This window comes from Artemia sp. Qi Xiang Cuo, chromosome 12, assembly GCF_049724085.1.
Source record: "Artemia sp. Qi Xiang Cuo chromosome 12, ASM4972408v1, whole genome shotgun sequence".
NCBI lineage: Eukaryota > Metazoa > Arthropoda > Branchiopoda > Anostraca > Artemiidae > Artemia > Artemia sp. Qi Xiang Cuo.
The window spans coordinates 52,765,930-52,788,872 of NC_142805.1; the positions used below are offsets into that span (position 1 = coordinate 52,765,930).

At 34.3% G+C, this 22,943-nt stretch overlaps 1 protein-coding gene across 1 annotated transcript in view; it reads left to right on the forward strand.

Annotated features, from left to right (window-relative positions):
- The window catches only part of Prp4k (Pre-mRNA processing factor 4 kinase), a gene marked incomplete at its 5' end in the record, with an annotated part of 68,836 nt that overhangs the window by 39,315 nt on the left and 6,578 nt on the right, over window positions 1–22,943 (forward strand). The window contains 3 exons of the mRNA XM_089097648.1: window positions 17,766–17,941; window positions 18,854–18,969; window positions 21,553–21,673. Of these exons, the coding sequence (XP_088953774.1) occupies window positions 17,766–17,941; window positions 18,854–18,969; window positions 21,553–21,673 (413 nt within the window). The remainder of the gene's footprint in view (window positions 1–17,765; window positions 17,942–18,853; window positions 18,970–21,552; window positions 21,674–22,943) is intronic.

Below are 22,943 nucleotides of genomic sequence, written 5' to 3' on the forward strand. Positions count from 1 at the left end.
GGGGAAGATAAGACTATTTGATCCAGGATTCATTCGTTTTAAACTCGTGTGGGTAGATCTAATATTCTCAGCAAAAGATGTTGATTTATTACGCGTTTATGGAAATCAAATACTCTTTTTTGTTATCTTTTTTTTTCGGTGTTTTTTTTATTTATTTTTTATTTATTCCGTGGAAACCATTTCACAAAAATGAAGTGGTGGGAGGGTAAGGTATATTGTATGGCTTGACATTTCCCTGTTTCTTCCAAGAAAGTCTTCTTTTTTTAGTGTTCTTTGAGAGCCAGAGGAGAACTATGACCCCACTCGCATAACTGACCCCAAATTGGTGGCATTGTGGTATATATATATATATATATATATATATATATATATATATATATATATATATATATATATATATATATATATATATATATAATACTACTACTACTACTAACACCCCGCTGAAGTATTAAGTCGCCTGAGGCCAACACAGCTATACACGTTCCACCTCAATTCCTATCTTGCGACGTCCTCCCATTTCATCCGGGGACGACCAGCTTTTTGTTTTTCCCTAGATGGTAAGACGAAAAGGATGATTTTTGGCAATATGTCGTCCTTCATTCGCATAAAATGCTCTGACCATCTCGACCTTTCTGTCATTGTAGCCCTAGAAAGCAGGAGAAAACCAAATTTTTAGTACAGCTTACTCTTTAAAATACGTAAAATACGGTCAGTCAGGAGGGTATATAAAGAATCCATAGACAATTCCTCTGGATAACATCTAGCAAATCCTCCTCCGTCTTTCGAAATCCTCCTCCATGTTTCAGAACCATATTTTACCACTGTCATCGCTGCTGGATCTCATGTTTTAATCTTGGTTCGCAGAGTTATCTTCCTATTCTTTCAAACTTTCTTAAACTGTGAAAAAACACCCAGAGCCTTTGGCTGTCCTACTTTTAATATTTTCATTGTACCCAACACCTTTACTAATAATGCGACCGTTATTTTAAGCTTGACTTATTGCGTAACTATATTTCTGCTTTTTAAGATTTAATATCACTCAGAACCTTAAATTCTCGTTATATAGATAACGAAATAATTGAGCTTATTTAACCTAAGCAATTAAATAATTAAAAATAAGTCAATCTATTTTAGATAATTGAATTCCTGAATTCCGGCCGCACAAATTTGTATATGTGCAATCGACTTCCATCGATGATTTAGAAAAAACGTTGCTTGTCGGCAAGGGCTTTTTCAGGATTTTGATTCGGGGGTTGTTCTACAAAAAACAACTACAATTAAAGAACAGCAAAAAAATTTTCAAATGTGTTTTCGTTACTTTTACGAGTCCCACAATTTTTTTTTTGGGGGGGGGGGTCAGACCTGGTAAACTTCTTCCTACCCTTGATACGGCCTTGCTTGTCGGAGACACTTTTTTGCGTGTGAACACAAAAGGATTTTCATAACAGATTTTTAATAAGCTGACCAAAATATTAAAAAAAAAAAAAAAATTATAATTAGAATTCTTCTTTTGTGCTTCTTTTTAATATAACAGTTACTATTCCTCCCCCCTAGATGATCCCATACATAGCCCTAATGATGTATTTCTCTACTATTTCAATCTAGTCATACGTCAAACCTTCTATATTAAACCAGTAACCTTCTCAGTCTGGAATTTATCACATTGTACAATTGAGTACATAGTTTACCGAAATATTGTTTAAAATGATTTTAAAATTTGGATAAAAATAGAAAGAAATATGATAATATGATTAATAGAAACTTCCTGTATATTATAAAATAATAATTTAATTGTTTTAGTTTTTTATTTTAGTTTTTGCCCAAAGAATCTGTTGAGTATAATGTTTGTGCATATTATAAAGTAAAAATTATTTTTTAGCAGGTTTCATTCTGGAAATACAGCAATAATACCATATTTTTTTTTATCCAAGAATTCTATACTATAACTTTGACAGACATTTTCCACCAGGTCAAGAATGTGAGGAATAGGTTTATGAAGAAGCCCACATTGTATCATGAGACAGAAAAAAATATATTTTTTGGCTATATCTAGGCCCATCAGGAGGGAGGGCGGGGTGTTCTGTAGGACAAGCAATGATAGGCTCTGGAAAGAACATAAAATAAAGAAACTGATGGTACTACTTTTATCTTCTTAACACATTTCCTTTAGCAGTGGTTAACCACTAAAGTTTAAACATAATTTTGGTTCGGAATCAGTTCCTGAACACATCATTCTCATGATACAACTACTTTTCAAGATGGTGTAAAGAGCCCCATTGTGGTGTTGACAACCCTGTATTTTGCTAAATATGTGACTTACGCTTATTTTTTTTTTCAATGGAGACATAATTTATTCCCAATAAAAATCAACAAAAAAGCATGAAGCACAGTAACCTGGGCTTGTATTGCCACTCTGAAAAAAACTTACATTCACGTACATCAGCGCATTCAGGTTCTTATTTCACAACAAAACAACAAAAATATATAAAACATATTAAACATATAGAACTACTTGAGAAAAAAAAAAATTCATAAACCTACAGGCAATGGTGCCTCAACTGCTCACGGAAGCCAGACCTTTCAGCAATATCCCTAATGGAAGATGGGGTCTGAGACTACAGTATCGGAAGAATATGACGAGCAGAGAAAGTAGACCTCGCAAACACTTCAATCGGCCTTCTATACATACCAACCTGTCTCGTTAAATGCCCATTGACTTCAGCAGCTGTCTCAAACATATTGCAAAGACACATTGGATTAATATTATTAATAATATCATACATTGTTTGAAGCTTATAAAATAAGCACAACCCTGAAAACGGTAAAATACGGATTCGCGAATAAATATTTCTAACTGAGGCAAGTCTATCGATTCCATAAATAGCACGAACAGCTGAATTCTAGAGAAAACACAAATGTTTCAGGTGAACATAAAATACATAAAATGTTCCAGACCAAACAGAATAACAGTATAGCAAATAAGGATGGACTAATGAAAAATATAAAAGAAGCAAAACTTTCTGTGTAAACTGATGCTTTAGCTTCCTTATCATACCTATATTCCATGCTACTTTCGACGATATACACTGTATATGCTCTGGAAAACTTAATGTTTCATCAATTATTACGCCTAGGTATTTCACTGACTTCTAGGTATTTCACTGGCAACCAGGGGTAATATGAAAATGATCTGCCCCAGACAACGAAACCCGATTTACTGTGATTTGCTTTCAGCTTGTTGAGCCTTAGCCATTTCTCCACATTTTCCATGTCATTACTCAGTGTCCCTAAAAGCTGAGCTTCGGTGCGCTCTGCAGCTGAAAAATTCGTATCATCAGCAAACAGGACAAGAGATTTCCTAGGTTTATACTTTTCGTCTCCATTTCCAACATTTGTTGTCAAATCACGGATTGCTTGATGGATGTCATTAATATATATTGAGAAAAAAAGAGGGCCGAGAGGGGACCCCTGGGGAACACAGCAACTAACATGGTAATCACTTGATTTCACATCATTCAGTTGCACATAAATAGATCGGTAACTCAAATATGATGAATACCACAATTGTCCAACATTTTCAGAAGAATCATTTGGTCCACTGTGTCGAATGCCTCCAAAATATCTAGGAATATAGTCGCTACTTTCAGCTTCCCATCCAAAGCGCCATTAATCATACGTGCCAAATACTGAACTGCATGCTCCGTAGAGTATCCTTTTCTGGAACCAAATTGGTTTGCGTAAAAGAAATCTTTCAAATTAATTCGTTATAAGAAAGCGTACATAATTGAAAAAGGAGAGCCCCCTTATTTTTTTTTTCTTTTTTGTAAATTGTTTTCTTGCTCTTGGCAACACACAAAAGGGGAGGTCGAATTTCCAAACATGGGGAGTGATTGGAGGGACTTCATTCAGAGACACTATAAAATCTTAAGCTTATTCAAATTTTTTACTTTTTTTTTTTTTTTTTTTTTTTTTTTTTGTATTCCCAGTCAGCGATTCTTGTCAGATTTGATTAACTATCCTTTATTATTTTTTTTCTATGTTTCATATCCTACTAAATACCCGGTAAAGGTCTGGGTCTGAATTAAAACTGAAAAATCTGTTAGAAAAGGCATGTTTTATACCAAAAGGGATGTAACAAAACAAAAAATAATGGGAATAAGAAGAAATACAAAAAGAGGGGCTGTATTTGAGACCTTGGTCCCGCCTTATGCATTGGTAAAATTACTACCAGCCAACACGTAATTCCGTAATTTTTCAAACTTTTAGTTTGTTATTTTACCATAAATACACCTGTTTTGAAATCGTAATTTTATATCTTCCTGTCACATTATTTCATCTCTTGTCATATTAAGCTTCCCCCTTCTCTTTTGCGTTGCAACCAAGAAAAAATAGCGAGTGTTAAGGGGAAAATGTAAAGTGATAAAAATGTCAAGTGCCTTAAGGAGAATGTGAAATTAAAAGGTTTTGGACTCGTTTCTTCCCTGTCTTTTTTTCCTATCGCAATCTTTTCAAGGTCGTACGAACATTTAAAATCGGGTGATTCCTCAAGATCAGGATCAACAAAAGAGAAACAAAGGGTATGTTTGTGGTCACGTAGAGAGCTGGACTGGTAGTTGGAGGGAGACTTTAGAATTTTGAATGTTAAATATATAGAACTCAGTCATTTAAGTTAATTCTTCAGATTTTTATTAATTGCAGTAATTCTTTTTCTTAGCACCTTTTTGACTCGTTGTAATTGTCGTTGTCACAACTATTCTAACCCCATTTGTTTCTTCGTTTTCGTTTATCATTACTTCAGACATTTTTTCAATCCCCTTTGCCCTAGCTGCTTCAATTGGTCTTTCGCTTTTGATGGTCTAGGTTGTTCATTTTCACCCATGGTGAATTTACATTTTTCGGGTCGTTCTCTTGATCTTGTCTCATTTGATGGTCCAGTTTGTTGATTTTGAGCAATTGTTAATTTACGCTTTTGTCCTCTAGGCATTTTGAAACTACTTAAAAGACCATTTATTAATAGACTCATTACACTTGGTATTTTATACTTAGCTATGATATACTTAGCTATGTAATTTTGCATACATCATTATTTCTAAAATAGTACCACCACTCCTGGAATGGAAATTATGTAATTTATGCTTTTGAAATGTGCTCATAAATATGACGCCACTCGTATGATTTTTTTCCGCCAAATTAAGGCTCTTAATGAATTTCTTTCAAACTCGTGCCAGAAAAATCCATCAAAATCCATCAGGCCATCAGGGCCATCAGGCCAGAAAAAAAAAGGAAAAAAATCCATCAGACCAGAAAAAGGATTGCAGTCATTCTTTTTCTAACATAATTCTAACATAATTTTCTAGTAGAATTCTACAAATTCTAATAGTGTGGTTTAGGATACCTAGCCTTATAACAGCTTTTCAGCAGAAGAGGAACGTCATTTTCCACACATTCATGAATATAATGAAGAAGGCAGGTACACGGGGATTCTTTTTGGAGTATGAGCACAAAATCAAGGGAGGGGGACAGAGATTACAAGTAGATAAGAATAGCCAAATTACTTACGTGAAACATTAAAGAAATTATAGCAACTATTGTGGCGGCCAAGATTCATGGGAAATTTGAACCAGAAGTCCCCCACCGTACATACATTCCGATAAGCGATGGTTGGCTTGACTTAAGAATCCTGCCGCCGACGGATTCGACGTGGTTTTTGTATGTGGCGTAGAGCATAGCAAATTTGCTCGTCCAGGTGGACCTATCTGCTGCTATGAGTGGGCCTCAACAACAGCAATAGACTTTTCGTTGCAATAAATAGGTTGTCACTTGGAATGGGAACCTAACAGGTTTTCTAATCTGTTCTGGTTCTTGGAAAATTTAGGTTTATAGTTAGGGATGGAAATTGCTGCTTTTACTCTTATTAAATTCTAATTTACATATGCTCAATGAAAGCTAATTTTCGACTAAGATTTAAGTGATATGTATAATTGATTGCTGAAAAATGGGTGATAAAAACTCGAAATAGCTTTTAAGATTTTAAATTAACCCTTAAGCTTTTAATATTTTAAGCTTTTCTTTGGAGTACTTAAGTAAGTTTTTAAAAATAATTTATAAGTACAAATTTCGTGAAACGCAAATCTCGTGAAAAAGTAATATTTCTTTTTTTATAGTAATTATTACTTTTTTTTGATGTAACAATATTTCGTACCGTTTCACCTACATGTTATGCCTTTTAAAAAGAATAGAAAAATAAACTTGATTTTCATTGCATTTTTGCATAGGATATGATACCTTTCTATGATCAGCGGTTCAATTTGGTTTTGCACAGTTGTTAGTGTTGAAAATAGTGTTTTTATTTGTTTTTCAATAATTGTTTTTTATCTATATGTTAAATTCCTCCTCTTTCACTTTTTTTATGTATTCCTTATTTTTTAATCCAGAAAATAGCATTTGTTTTTTTATGATTGTTTTTTATGATTCTATTCAAATCAACGTTCTTTATTGACTAAAAAGCATACAATGGTTCAATATGGAATGTAAACACTTAAAAATGAAAAATAAAATAGTAACAAACGAGCATAGAAGGAAGACTACAGCAAAATGAGTGCAATCAAACTGTTATAAGATAACTGAATATAGGGTATGGGGTACAATCAAACTGAATATAGGGTATTCAACTTGTCGTCCATGTATCACACATGAAGGTTGTTTTACGGTGTTAAGGTAATTTCCAAAACTGTTTGTAAGGTGTTCTCAAAGGGAGGCCCAATAAGGAAAAATATGATCAATCCTACTTTGTTTTTCCCCTTGAGGACAGCTTAGCTAACGGTTTTGGGAAATTATCTAGAAAGTATGAAAATGTCAGTTGCAACCTTTATGCATCACAGAAATGTTATCTTAACGTTATTATCAACGTTAGAAATTAGAAATTTCTAAATTTTCAGCATTGTCAGTTTACTTACTTTCCTTAGCTTAAAATATGAAGACAATTTTTTGGAGCATCTAAAAAATCATTTTACTCCGGGTCTATAATTTTATTCTATTTAGGCTACTTTATACTCTACTGATTTCTGTTACAAAATAAGAGTTGGGTTTAGCTTTAATGAATATATCTTTTTAAAGTCATTTTAAACCAAAATTTTCGAATATTTTTGTAAAGATACATCTAGCTTTAATAAATCATTTTTTTTTAGTCATTTTTCGCCAAAATCTGGAGTTTGAATCGTTATGTAAAAATATAGCCTGAAAGTTATTTGGCCTATAAGCCTAACTGTGTACGCCGAGTACAAATATATAATAAATAATTTCCATAAACCGTAATTTTGCGTATCTTAATTATAATTCTTAACTCTGAAATCGTTATAATTTTAATTAAATCTTTTATTGATCAAAAATAATAATCTAATTATAAATCCTAGTTCTGAATCGTGGATTGTTTGGAGATTTTTTGGCTCCGACTTTCAATCCTGAAATTTTGCAAGAACTGACAGCAATTCCTTTCATTACTATTCTTACTAACTCATTTTATTTTTGAGTTGTTTTTAATTTATCTGTCGTTTCAGATGCTCTTCTAGCATTTTCATGGCAGCATCAGTAGCCGGCTGATAGTTGACAGGTAATTTCGGCAGGTGACTCTAGGCTAAGAATATAGTGTTTCTTTTATTTGGTTATACCTGAAAAGTTAACACTTCGTCATGCCCCCTGTAAAAGGGCGTATCTCGCATTATCAATATTCTTTGGGAGTAAGAAAGCAGGGTTTTTGAGATTTAATTTTTTTCGGGGTTTTGTCTGATTTGTAGAAGATCAAAATGTGGAACTTGTTATTTGGGGAAACAAAAATAGTTTTTGAAGGATTTTTCTAAGCATGATTTTGATAATTATTTTTATGGTTTTAAAATTGGTAAACTAGATATTAAATAATGATAATTATTTTTTCTTTTAAAAATTGTTTGCTGTATTTAAAGAAAGGAGTTAAATGTCGAGTATTTTGGTAATGGTAGCAGGGTACATACTAAAGCAGGTTAATGGTAATGGTAGCAGGGTACATACTAAAGCAGGTTAATGGTAATGGTAGCAGGGTACATACTAAAGCAGGTTAATGGTAATGGTAGCAGGGTACATACTAAAGCAGGTTAATTGTAAGGGTAACAGGGTCCATACTGCTGAACTGTTTTTTAACCTCTCATGTGATGAAACGATTTTATTTTGTTTCGTGGATTCAGTCGCCCGTTCCTACTTAGTATCGTGCCCTGGCATTTGGAGTGGATCTGGTATGTCTTAAGTCTATTTTTTCTTTTGTTTAATAGATGCTACTGAAATTGAACAGCCTTTCGATTAAGGTAATTTACCTGTCACTGGCCTGTAAGACATGATTTTAAATTTAAATAAGTATAATTTGATTTCCATTCCATTAAAACTTAAGAAGTAGGTACTATTGTAAAGTCCACGCACCCAGGATTTAAAAACTTTTTAGCTTTTATATGAACAACATTGCCATATAACTTTCAATAGCCCAATATTATAAGGGAACCATCTTTAAGCCTAATACAATTGAAAATCTAGAGTTCAGTTACGAACACTGAAGGAAAAAAAATTTTGTGTTCTGTTGATTCACAGCATGTCTGTTAGAATAATGGTGAAAATGTAGTATATGAGTAACTTACTTTACCTGTAATGGTAACGGTAACGAGTACTTTGCATTAACGAGTAGAGCTTGCAACAGAATAATTGGGCTCAGGTTGAAATCCGGGGCATAAAGTTCTGTTAGGTAACCTTTGATCCTGGGAGACTTCAATATTCTTATCCCGATTTAGGCCTCTCCTATACCTCCTCTGGGAATCTGACTACTCCATAAAGGACCACTTGAGAGAAGTTTTTCGGCTTTGCAAATTTTTTATTTTTTGGTTTCGGAGGTAAATGCCTGGATCGTTTTTTTTGTTGTTTTTTTTGGGGGGGGGGTGGAAGATGACTGGGTCTCAATGACCTTATTTGGGAGCAAAAGTGCACTCTAAATATACGAGATAGAGATGTTTTATGCTTCTATTGGTACGGACAGTGTGTCAGGCTCAAATGCCGTTACAACTGTAGAAAAAGCTCCTGTTAGCTTCCATTTCATCCAGGGATTGGTAATCATGGCTGTCTACAGGGAAGACTTCTAGGAAAGTCAACCTTTTGTAGAAGGGAGGGGGGTCTGATACTCAACCGAAAAAGAATTTTGGCACAAATGTTTAAATTCTCCACATTTACACTTCCTTTTTTTGCGTAAGTTTTTTTACGGTGGTTGGAATTTCCTCTCTCACTGATCGGTCATAAGGTGGAACCTTGTTATCAAGACTAGTTATTAAGCACTAAATCTGCCGTTTCCAATTTTAAACAAATATGCGAAAACTGATAGCATATGAAAATGATATGTTTTGATTTGATGGCTGATATGAGGGTTTTCTGGATTTATTACGAGTTTTTCTGAGGGTGTTCGTGTTTTTAGCTGCGTGGATTTTTATAATTAGGAAAGAATTGAATCCCTTACTCGATATGGTCTTCAGTTTAATTTACGTTTTCTGTATTTAGTTTTTCTTTGCTCGACAAATTTGTTTTCATATAAACCCGAGTTTTAACTTTGGTTTTAGTTGAATACTCTTCAAAGAAAGTAATAAAACATGCGGCCAGTCTAATGGCCTAAATTTGAGATAAGAACTTGCTAAAAAATGCATTCGAAAATGTATAAGATAAAAAGCGAATGCTTAGCCTCTAGGTTGGCACATACTTTAAATAGACCAAAATCTGTTTATTTAACGACCAAAACCACACTGTTCCATTGTGTGAAAAAGCAAAAGTTATTTAGATCAAGGAATTTCCTCAAGACAGTTATCAAAATAAAACATAAGCAAATGTTTGGGCTTTATGGTAAAACAAGCGAAAATGAGCGAAACCTTTCTTTTTCAGCGAAGTAAAAGGGGGAAAAAATTGAAGAAACCAATCAAAAACCTTACTTTTAGTTAAAAAAGATCCTTGATACAAATAAAGAAAAACTAAAAGCAATTAAAAATATCTATAATAATTATATACATATAATAACAGTAATTATTATATCAATATATTGTTATGATTATTATATCCAGAAATGCTTCAGCTGAAATTTGGTGCTTTTTGTCCATACATTTTGCTTCTTTTTCGTACAGTGCTTCACTGTGGTAAGATTACAAGAAATTAGTAGTAATAATTGTACAAGTAGGTAAAATTAGCGTACGGTAGCAATAAACGATATGCACATACAGATTGAGTTTTTAATTCAGCGCCATAAGCACCATAGCGCCATAAGCTGATACCTGGCTGATGATCTGACCCGCATCTTTAAATCCTCATCTATTCTTCGTGTTAAATTGATTTTTTTTTCTTTGTAACCCAATATTTTTATCTTTCATCAATCTCCTTAATTTTTTTTCTTACAGAAGTTAATGAAGCAAATTAAGTTAATGAAAAAAATACCCTTTTTTTGAAATGTCGGAAGTTTATTTCATCAATCTTAGTTTTGCTTGTATCCGAGTTCATTAGCGAATGGTGATTTTTGTTCCGGAATTAAAATTGACTCGTTTTTCAATTTTATTTTTATTTTTATTATTAGTACTTTTCAATGGTTGTCTGTAATGAAATTACTTTGCCTTTTAAAGTAGTGGTTCCTAAAATGAGACATGTTTCATTCTCTCTTTATTTTAAGTTTTTATTATTTGTTTATTTGTTAAGTAGGCCATACTTTCTGAGAATTAATTCATTTTAGGATAAATTAATTTCACTAATTAGAATTAAATTATGAGATATTGACAATCATGAAAATATTTGTTAGAACATTTTTAAAACTAAAAATGAACAAATTAATTGCTATAATAATAACGTATAATTTAAAACACTGAGAAACAATTGTCAGACAAAAATACCTATTTAAGCAATAAAAGAAAATTTGTATCTTCGTTCCATCTTCGGCTGTCCTTTGCCGCCACCTATTACTATGAAAAAACTTGTTTTTGACTTATGGATGGACTTTATCTAATTTTGACACGGCGACTCCAGTATTACTGCCAGAATGTTTCCATCAGCTATCCTTTCTGAGATATGACCTAGTATCTCCTAGGGTAAAAATAAGTTTTATCTTTTTTCCTGCCATAACTTGGTATTGGCACACTAGAATGACTAAACCTATTATGTACCTTACCCCCCCCCTTTTAGGGGGGTTCAAACCCCCTAACCCCCCTTTGGGTACGGCCTTGAGGGGATGGGTAAGGATTTTTTCAGTTCCATTTTTCGCGCCTCTGCTTGCTTTTGCAAGCACAGTGGAGGCCAGAGATCTCAAGATTTTGAATGTATCTCTTCAAACTTGCCCCCACTCCCACCAATTTTCCGTGTATATCCCCTCTCTTAAAAATACTAGCTTAAACTATGGTAATAAATGTTATCATAACAGCAGATTGCCACTTTTTATAAGAAACTGAAATACCTGTATATCCGACCTTGTTTTACTCTCAGATACCTAGTTTTGACGAGTATACCTTATAAAGAGAAAGTAGTCACACTAGAATGACTATTCCAAAAACTTTATAATTTAGAAACAACTGAAAGAGAGTGAGGAAATTGCGGTTTTCAGGTATGGATAGACAAGGCCATGTCCGTTGAGAATTTTCTCTCCATAGACATTGTCAGTCTAAAAGTGACCACAATACTTGATAAAATACTTGATTTCAAATTAAAAACTTATTCAGGTGCTAAAGTATAATATTATATTTAGTTAAAATATTAAAACTTAGTTAAAAAAACTTAAATCATAATTTGAAGATATGAATATTTTGGACTCCAAAATCATTTCTGTCATGATACCTTACCACTGTACACGCCTATAGTGGCCCCGGAGAAAATGTTCTAAATAGGAATCTGATCTAGGTGTCAGACAATAATTTCCATTACTTATAACTGTAACGCTGTGGTAGAACAGTGAATTGGTGCGTTGCTTGGTAATACGAGGCTCAGGGATCGATCTCTGCTGCAACAAGGCTGGGCGACAGGCTTACTAGTTGTCCCTGTAAAAAAGACCTAGAAACTGAAGTATCGATTTAAAGTCCCAGGTGCTAATAATGGTCTGGAGGGTGTTTGTCCTTTTTTTCTCCATTGTGAGCCTTTAGTCCCTTCAGTGGGCCTTAGAAATACCAAGGAGAGTAAAAATGAAATCCGATTATGTCTATTGGTTAAGTGAAAGCCTGAATACCCGTATATATATTGAAAATTAACAAAAAGTCGAGAATATAATTCTTAAAAAATACCTCCATAAATTATGTAGTTTTTGAAAACAAGCTACATAAGATTGTAAAGTTGTCTTTTTAAATCTATAGATTGTTAGTTTGATTTTTTAGAAGAGCATTCTTAATTTGAAACTATTAGTTTTGCTTATTTATTTTCACGATTCAATTTGGCAACACTGACAAAAATATGGCACTATTCCAAAAACTTCATAATTTAGAAACAACTGAAAGAGAGTGAGGAAATTGCGGTTTTCAGGTATGGATAGACAAGGCCATGTCCGTATTTTTTCTTCTTTTTTTCGGGGGGGGGGGGGGTATAGAAAAGGCTTACAAATAAATCAAAATTTGTTCATATGCATTTTGTCACGTTGTTACAAGTCGGAAAAAAATTTCAGGGGGAGGGGGGGGAGGGTCAAACCCCAAAACCCCCACAATGCGTCTTTGTGAATGGTCTTCATATGATTCCGAGGGGGAGAAGGCCAAAAATTCGCATTTTAATGTCCTTGGTACCTTAAGATAACTTCATCCCCTTTTCACGTTCTAAATATTACCTAACAATAATTGATTTATTTAATGTCTATAAATTCCTACTTTTGTCTCTTGTTTTTAATTCCTTTGATTTATAGCGTCAGTTAGAGAGCGGCACCTGAATTATGACCAGACAAAGGAAGCTACGATTACGGGTGCCACACATCTGGTGACACTACGAGGACCCTTTGGTTATCCATTGAAGATGAGTGCTTTTCTGAGCATTTTATGTTGCTTGCCGAAATTACCTTTCTCTTTTAAGCCTAGGCTTTAATTTACATTATCACTTAGTTGAATGATCAATGCTTTTAAACAAATAGATTCTGCACCTGTTCAAAAATTAAGCTCGTTGACTAATTGGATAGAAGTATGAATTATTTAGTGTCGAAAAATAGTTACCGAGGGAGCAAGTTGAAATCATAAATTTCATGATAGTTTTTCGGAGTTTCAAGAATTGCACGTATGTTTCCTAATTACTTTGATTAAATTATTAAATTTTTGTAGTATTATATATATAAAAAAAGATTATTGCATTAGACATTTGAGTTATTGATTATATTAATTTTTTTATTGCGCTATTGAAAATTATGTAATTAATTCAATTATGTCATTTCATTATTTTTAGATGCTCTTGTCCACAAGAAAAAGTTCTATTGAATGAAATAAGTAAAATGTTTCAGAATTCGCGTATCCATGTGCTAATTTGTTCTTAGTTCTTAAGCTAAACGATTTCACTGAAACAAGAGATTTTGCTACAAACCTGCAGCTGTAAATGGCGCCAAAAGAACAAGATACTTATATCACTAGATTCTGTAGTCTCAGCCAGAATTATAATATTATTTATACTCTTTCTTAGGGAATTACCTAAACTTACTTAAAAAATAGGAAAATTGTGCTTTTTTCAACAATTTTCCAGTTTATACTCAGCGTATTTTTAATTCGAAAAGCTATATATGTCAAATTTCAAAATTATAATTTGGTAGATGAATAGAGCTAAATCTCAGGTATAAAATAATAGTAGATTTGTGGTGTTTCGTTGATTTATTAAAACTAGGAGAGCAGAAAAATAACATAAAAAATTGCATAGGGAACATACACCTTAAGAACATACACCGTTCGTTCCAAATAAAAACGTCGTTAATCCAAGTTTGTCTAGCTAGTTCTTTCCGTTTGATAATTTTTATTCTCAATTTGGAGTGTTGGATTATCAACAGAAATGAAAAATAATGATTTATGCTAAAGGCTATTTGTTTTTAACCAACTTTTTTGATAGTGAAGAAAGATGGTGTATTAAAGTCAGCTCTGCTCTATATTTCCAAAGTTTCCAGCGATTCAAGATCGACAATCTTGCTAAGAAGAGCGGTAATTTCAAATTCCAGAAAAGGGTCGGATTTTAAAATTTTGAAATGAACTTGAATTCCACAATTGAATCAAGCGATATCAAATTCGGGTAATCTAACTATCGATTTGATGAAATTAAATTGTCATGCAAAGGTCTTGATAACGTTTTTAGCGACTCTTTGGACTCGCCCTTTGTGTTTGTTGAAATCCCCCCCACCCTCCCTAAACAATAAGGAACAGTGCATCTACGCTCATGCGTAATCTAGCTAAATTCTTTATTTTATATTCTTATGTCTTGGAACCTTTTGGTATTTCCGAGGATTAAGTAGCGCATTAAAAAAATAATAATAGACTAAAATTGAAGTTAGTTGGGATTGAACTTCGAGTCACTATATATTAATGATTTAAAATCTATTCCTTAGCTGCCATGGTACAGTTCAAGTCTAAGCATTATTGTCAGACATTGTTACAACATCGTGGTCCAGAGCCCATATTTTATGTATAGTAACCATGGGCGTGTCCAGGATTTTTGTTCCTGAGGTATTTTTTCGGAGGGGTGGTGGAAAAAAAAACTTTTAAAACGCATCAAAATTTGTTTTTTATGCATTTTTGTTACGTGTCTACGAGTCAGACAAAAATTTTGGGGGGTTTCGAACCCGGTATCCCCTGAATACGGTCATGATAATAACCCAATTAGCCATGAAAATAGCATAAGTATTGAGGTGCAACCAACAATTCCGTAAAACAAGATGTACAAGCGGTGTTGATGGTCAACTAAAATTAGAAACGCTCCAACTACCACAAAACGCATTTATTATAGTATGCATATGTGGTTTGGCTATTAATGTATTGATCTGGGATTTTAAATTGATACAATTTAAAAACGAAGTGGCAATACAATAATTTAAAGGTGGTTTTAGATAAAGTGTAACTAAATTTAAGCAAAGATGTGGCAAAAATGGTACTCACTAAATCAGCCTACTTAAATATAGGGATTTGGTAAAAACCCCCTTCCATCCTCATGAAATTAAAACAGAAGAAATAAGATTGTTTCAGATCAATCTGTTTTAGCCAAAAGTCACTTTTTCAAACAGTTCGTGGCCAAACCGTAAGTAAGGAACGGCTCGGCCTAGCAGTAACCGAAGTCCTTAAAAAAGAATTCTTCTAACAGTTAATGCATCAAATATGTAAAATGTACAAGATCCATTAAGTACAGTGTTGCCAATCAAAAGCCATGAGATTCAGAAAATTTGTTTGACTTTTGAAAAACACCCCAAAAAGTCAAGAGATCTTGAAGGAAATCACACCATCAGGTTCAACATATCAGAGAACTCTACTGTAGAGATTTCAAGCCCCTATCCACAAAAAAGTGCCATTTTCGAAAAAGGGGACCCCTCCCCAGAAAGAGATTTTAACGAAAATCACACCATCAGATTCAGCATATCAGAGAAACCTATTGTAAGTGTCCAGCTCATAGCTCCAAAAATGTGCAATTTTGTACTTTTTGCCAGCAGAAAGGTCACGGGTGGGTGATAATTTTTTTTTATTTACTAATTTCATTTTGTTTCGCCAGGTATGATCGAATCGAAATAATTGTCCTAGAAGTTCGAAAGAAGGCTCATTCGAATAGAATTTAGCACCCCCATACCTTTTTTCCCTAAAGATATCCGATCAAAATTTTCAGATTGCTATTTGGTTCATCCCAGTTAAAACGTCCAATAACTACGCCTCTGGTGATGACAACTTCCAACAGCCACTGGGGAAAGGGCTATAAGTTATGTAATTTGACCATTGTTTACATGTAATGTTTGTTATTGGGAATTTTCTAAGGGTAGGTGGGATTTCTGACGGAAAGAATTTTCCATGGGGGGAGGTTGTGACAGAGGGGGATTTCCCGGCGTGATCTTAAAAATGATCAGAAATTATCTGTAAAACAAGTTTTTTTTTGTTTTTTTTTACTGAAGGTATGGCATTGAAACTTAAGACGAACCAAATTTATTCCGTATACGGAGGGGGCTGACTCCTTGCCCCCTCAGTCCCTCATTCGCGAGACTGAACATTTTTTTTATGCCTTGAAAAAGCTTCTTATTCCAATTGAACGGCCTTTGTGTGTCCGGAGTCGTTGTTAAAGAATTTGGACAAAAAGTCTCGCTTTGGCGTAAAGAGCGAGGGATTTGGAGGAGGCCCCTCGTATACGGAATAATTTTTGTTCCTTTTAACTTTTAGTGTTATTCCTTAGTTTGAGTTTTTAAAAAATTATAATTTTATTTGCATAAATGAAAAGGCATAACATTGAGATTTCGACGAAAAATACTGTAGTAAAAAAAAAAACAACAAACAAAGCTTTTGAAAAGCACCGTCATAAAAAAAAAAATATGCACAAAAAAATATGCAAAAAAAGTACGAACAGATTTTTGGCATACGTACATTATTTCTTTTCTACGTTTTAAAATCATGTTTAGCTTTCATTTTAAAACGATAAATATTAATAGTTCAAAATATTTTCAAGTTAATTTAAAAAAAGTATATTCGTAAAAGAAAAAAAAAGAGGAGACGAGATTCTTAAAAAAGGAGACGTTATTTTACGTATTGTTTGCTACAACGTTGGTGTAGTGCATATTTGATTGTTCTCTGCTTGATTAAAACTTAATTTTCCTTCTTCTGTAATGTTAAAAATTATTTTCATTCACGACCTTTTTAGTTGAAACAGGACTGTATATATTTTTCCGCGGTTAAAGTCATTAGCCAGCAAATTGAGCAGTGGTAATTTTTTGTGTTGGATTAACTTTGTAAAATTACTTACTTCTGTAGAATTATGTTTCTTTTTCAGTTAGGACCTGTTGGTTGAAAAAGGATAATTTATTTTATCCGTGGCTAAAGTCATTAGGTAGTAAAGTGACCTGGTGGTAATTTCCTATGTTGGGATTATCGTTGTAAAATTACTTTCTTCTGTAAAATTGCATAGAAAATTTTCATTTACGACCTTTTAGTTGAAGCAGGACAGTATATATTTTTCCGCGGTTATATTAGTATATAACCGCTAATAATTATATAATATATAATTATATAACATTATAATATATATAGTATATATTAGCTAGCAAGTTTAAGTGGTGGTAATTTTTCGTGTTAGATTAACTTTGTAACATTACTTATTTCTTTAAAATTACAATTTTTTTCAGTTAGGACCTATCGGTCGAACCAGGACAATATTTTTTTTTCTCCGTGGCTAAAGTTGTTAAGTAATGAAGTGACCTGGTGGCAAGGCCATATCTATGGGGGGTTTACCCGTTTGACGCCACTCCCCCTAAAATTTTTGTCTGACTCGTAAAAAGCATAACAAAAATGCAATAAACAAATTTTTGTATGGACTTTAAAATTTTGTTTTCGTCCCCCCCCCCCCGAAAAAGGGTAAATTTTTGCCTGGTGACCATTTTTATGTTGTGATTCTCTTTATAAAATTACTTTCTTCTGTAAAATTACAATCTTTGTTCCATTTACAACCTTTTGGTTGAACCAAGATAATTTATATTCTCTGTGGCTTAAGTCCTTACGTAGCAAATCCAAGTGTTTTCAGTGTGTTATGCTGTGATTAGCTTTATGTTTTGTTTTTAGGCATAAAACTGGACTAAAAGAAATGGAAATGCTGAAGAAGTTGAACGAGACGGACCGCGAGGATAAATATCATTGTTTAAGGCTAATGAGGAACTTCTATCACAAACAGCACTTGTGTTTGGTTATGGAACCCCTTAGTTTGAATTTGAGAGAGGTCTTGAAAAAATATGGCAAAGGTAAATTAATTGACATTTTTTCTTTCATTTTAATTTTACAACTTGAAAAAATGTGGTGCCATAGAAAGAACAGCGAGGAACATTTTATTTCAATTATATATTATGTTTTTTGTACAGCAGGCTTGTTTGTGACAAACCTACCGCTCTTCAGGTGCCAAAAGAAAAAGTTGTGAACTTTCGCTGTGAACTTTCTTGTACTGCTCTAATTAGCGCTAATCCGCTTTAAAGAGGCTCCCCTTCCTTCCTTCTAGAATTGATAAGTGCCTCAGTATGCTGACTTCAGATGCATCTGATGATTTACTCCCAACTACGCACTGCACTCTCTGCTGAAAGCAGAGAATCAGGAGACGGGAACCTGCGCTACACAACTATTAGTCATGCAAAAAAGTTTTAAGCAGTTTACCGACTTCTCATCCGTTAAAGGGTCACAATTAGTTTATCTAAGGCAGGGCTGAATCCAGGATTTTTTTTATTTATTTATTTTTTTATTTTTATTTTTGGGGGGGGGTATAAAAGAATTTGTTTAGGGGGAGGGTGGTTTGCAAAAAAAAAAACTAAACCGCATCAAAAATTTGTTTATATTCATTTTTGTTAAGGTTTTACGAGTCGGACGAACATTTCGGGGAGGGGGGTCAAACCCCCTAGCCTCCCCCTGGATATGGCCTTGATCTAAGGTTATGTTTATATTCATTGGCCATCCACTACCCCTAGAAACAGTTTTATCCCCATAAGAATTGTGTCTGTTGTATTTGTTTAATATTCTTACAACTGATGTCTGTTTTAATTTCCCAGGCAAGCGTCATATCACTTAGTTATTGATTGTGATACGAATATCACACTTCACCTCCATGGAAAATATCCATATTATCAATCCATTATCAAATTTTAAGATTTATTTTTGCTTTGTTCTAGGTGTTGGTCTTCATATAAAAGCAGTCAAGGCCTACACCCAGCAGCTGTTGCTTGCGCTGAAGCTAATGAAAAAGGCCAATATTGTGCATGCCGACATTAAACCAGATAATATTCTTGTAAGTCTTGTTCTTCCTTGCTTTTTTTTTTGTACGGGTATAAAAAGGATTATAGATATCAAAAATGTGTTGACAAATGAAAATCAAAAAAAGTAAGCAGTCAAAATCTCAAAAGGGAAAAAGAATAATCTAAACTTGCAAAACAAATTAAAGTAAATAGTCAGAAAATTTGTAGAGAAATAGGAAAAAGACGAGTTTTCTCCTTGCTTTTACTTTGATAATGAATGGGGACAAAATTTGGAGATGTAAACAGGTTTTATTGGAGTGGAATCTGTTGAACACAAAGAGGGACAAAAAATGTATGTATTGTGTGTTTTGGATATTTTGTGTATTTTGGTATGTTTCGCCAAAAAAAAGTATGTGTTTCAACGGGCGGTTCATTTCTTAAAATGTATTTAAGATAAAATGAAGCTTGAGCGTAGTTTTAGCGTTGGTTTAATGAAGTTCTTTACTTTTCTTGGAAAAACTAAATTTTGGAAAAAGTCTTTTTAATTAACTTCTGTTTGTTTTGTATTGACAGTCTTTTTCAGGAAAAAAGAAAATAAATTTTTTCACTTTTATAACTTTAATAAATCAAATATTGTTAAAATTTTGAGGAATAAATATCAGCATATGTACATTTAACTGACAATGCACATTCATTTGTCCCTCTTTATATATCTAGTAAAGACATTTTAAACAAGTAAAAAATTTTAAATGTATTTTGTTTTCAGTAAAGTGCAAATTATGTTCTGGTCTTGACATAACCCATCTGAATTTAATACGACCACCCATTCCATAAACACCTTATACGCCTCCGGGTCATAACTTAAAGCCCTTACCCCAGGGCTCTGTTATATGTTCTTTGGACTAGTTTAAACAAATTTGCCATCGCACAATTTTAGTCAGATGTGTTTTGTGAAAAGAGGGTTAGTTGGGGGGTGGGGGCTAGTTTACCTCCATTACTAGCTGCGCTCTGATCACTTTGACTCTTAGAAAGGGCACTAGAACTTCTTATTACCAATACAATGAGTACGCTCCAAAGCATATACGACTACTCTTTCTATAAGAACCTTATATGTCCCCAGGGTATAACTTAGAATCCTTGCCCTGAGAGCTGTGGGGGGGGGGGGGGGTGTCTTCCTTACAGACATAATTTCCGGACCCTTATCTACGATGAAATTTTTTTTTTACTCCAAATTGTGATCGGAGGTGTTAATGGAAATGATAAGCATGGAGGGGGGTGGTGCTTTCTCTAAGATCATTTTGACTCTTAAAAAAAAGGTACTATAACTTCCAACTTCAAATCCAATGAGCCATCTGAAGTTTGTAGGATCACCTATTCCATAAAAACCTCATATGCCCTCTTGGCATAACTTACAACGCTATACCCAGGGCGCTGAGGGTTGTGTTATCCCTAGAGGCATTGTTATATGTTTTTTGGACTATTTTGAGCAAAATCGCTCTATCACAATTTCAATTAGATTCGTTTGGAAAAAAGAGGTAGTCAGGAGGTAGCTACCCTCCGTCACTTTTTACTCTTAAATGGGGACTAGAACTTCCAATTTTCAACCAAATGAGCTTCCTCTAAAATTTATAGTACCATCCCTTCAATAAAAAACCTTCAATGCCCCTGGGGCATAACTTACAACCCTTGCTTCCAGGCTCTGAGGGTTTGTTTCAACCCTAAAAGCCTTGTTATAAAATATTTTGAATGTTTTAAATAAAATGGCTGTCTCAAAATTTCTATTAGATGCAATATGGGAAAATACGACGTGTGTGTGTGTGTGGGGGGGGGGTAGGTATATGCCCTCCAATCACTTTGTCTCTTAAAAAGGGCCTTAGAGCTTCTTATTACAAATCCAATGAGCCCCCTCCGAAGTTTATATTACCACACTTTCTATAAAAAACCTTATATGCCCCCAGGGCATAACTTACAACCCTTGTCCTAAAATGGCAACCTCAAAATTTGATCGGAAGTGTTTGGCAAAATGATGGGCATGGAGGGGTCATTTTCCCTCCGATCACTTTTGACAATTAAAAAGGGCACTAGTCCTCACAATTTTCAATCAATTGAGCCCTTTTTGAAGTTTCTACAACAGCGCTTTCTATAACAACCTTATATGCCCCCGGGGCATAGCTTACAACCCTTTACTTGAGGGCCGTGATGGGGTTTGTGAGAATACGAGGTCTGTGTGTAGGGGGGGATATCTGCTCTCTGATCATTTTGACTCTTAAAAACGGCTCTAGAACTTTTGATTACCAATTGAATGAGCCCTTTTTGAAGTTTTTACAACCACCCTTTTTACAAAAACCTTATACGCCCCCACGGCATAACTTACAACCCTTGCCCTGAGGGCTTTGGAGGGGTTGTCATCCTCGAAGACAGAATTTACAGAGTTAAAAACTACGCTGAACAAAATGGCTATCTCAAAATTTTGACTGTATATGTTCGGGGAATGATGGGCATGGAAGGGGGGTTGGTTGCCCTCTGATGACTTTGACTATCATAAAGGGCACTAGCCCTCTCAATTTCCAATTGAATGAGCCCTTTATATATATAGTGAGAAAACAGGAAATCTTAATCAGGTGTTTCTTTCGCAGGTGAATGAATCCAAGGTTCTTCTAAAACTGTGTGATTTTGGTTCAGCTTCTTTGGTTCATGAAAATGAGATCACTCCCTATTTGGTTAGCCGTTTTTACAGAGCTCCTGAAATCATTCTTGGTAAGTGATGGCTGTTTGTAAGGATTCCTATTTTATGTACACCAACTTTGTCTGAGCAAAATAACTGGAGAAGTGTCATTCGCTCTATTTTGTTTTCCCTTATTTGCAGCCCTTCGCCTCTCCTCCTTCCCCTTAAGGCGTCCAGATTTTGGTGATTCCTTCCAAATGTTTTAAAAATTTGGTATAATTTCTTCTTTTTTTTCGGGGGGGGGAGATACTGTTTCCTCAATATTTCTATTCTCGGGAATGAAATCTTCCTTAAGTGCCTAATAGGTGTTTCTTTAATGACACGCTGATCTTTCTACTAAATCAGGTGGTGTTAGTTGGTTGACGCATGTGGCAGTAATACACCTTTGGCAGTGATGGTAGACACTTTTGGCAGTAATAATTTGAAATTTTGAGTTTATAAACTAAACTAAAGAATCCTCTTCTCGTTCCCTTTTTTCATAATCCAGAAATTTAGAGCCAAAGGCTGTACTTTGCCTCTAAAGAATTAGGAAAGCTGCTTTCTGGAATAACTCACTCAGAAAGACAGTTCTAGATGCAAGTGTCACCGAACTAGGCTACTTCTTGGTTGTAATTTCCTACATTTATTCCCCTTCAGATAATAAAGCCGAGCCGTGTGAATACTAAATTCTTTTTGCCACTATGCCCGATCATACAAGTGGGCTTTCTCCTCCCCTTCCAGGGAGTCAGACCTGTGGCCATCTTTGTCTATACCACGTGTGGCCATCTCTTGTATTTTTAATTGGTTCAATTCGGGCTCTGTAAGCTATTCTAGGCCCTTCCTTTACTTTTTAGCAAGATGGTCTAAATGAGCATTAGACTTCCTTGGAAGAAGGACAATATAAACTTACCTTGGGGTTCGAACTGAGGTTCTCAAAAATAATCCAATTTCACCGAAAGTGAAATCATGTTAATGCAAAATTAACTTTTAATGGAACAACTACTCTAGAATATCATCGAATTAATTACTTAGGTCTCATGCTTGACCAGAACCTTAATTTCCAGCTACATATTCCAAACACAATAAAAAAAATGCAACAGAAAAACAATTATACTAAAAAGACTTCTTTCCACACCCTGGGGCTGTAAGGAGAAAACCTTACTCCAGTTTTATATCGTATATGGTACATGTGCAAAGACCCAGATGCAAAAAATTGAAACAACACAAAACGATATAATACGTCTCATATTTGGTCTTAGGAAACCCACAAGCACCAAGTTTCTGCTTATGGAGAGTGGATTAACAACAATAAGGGAGAGACGT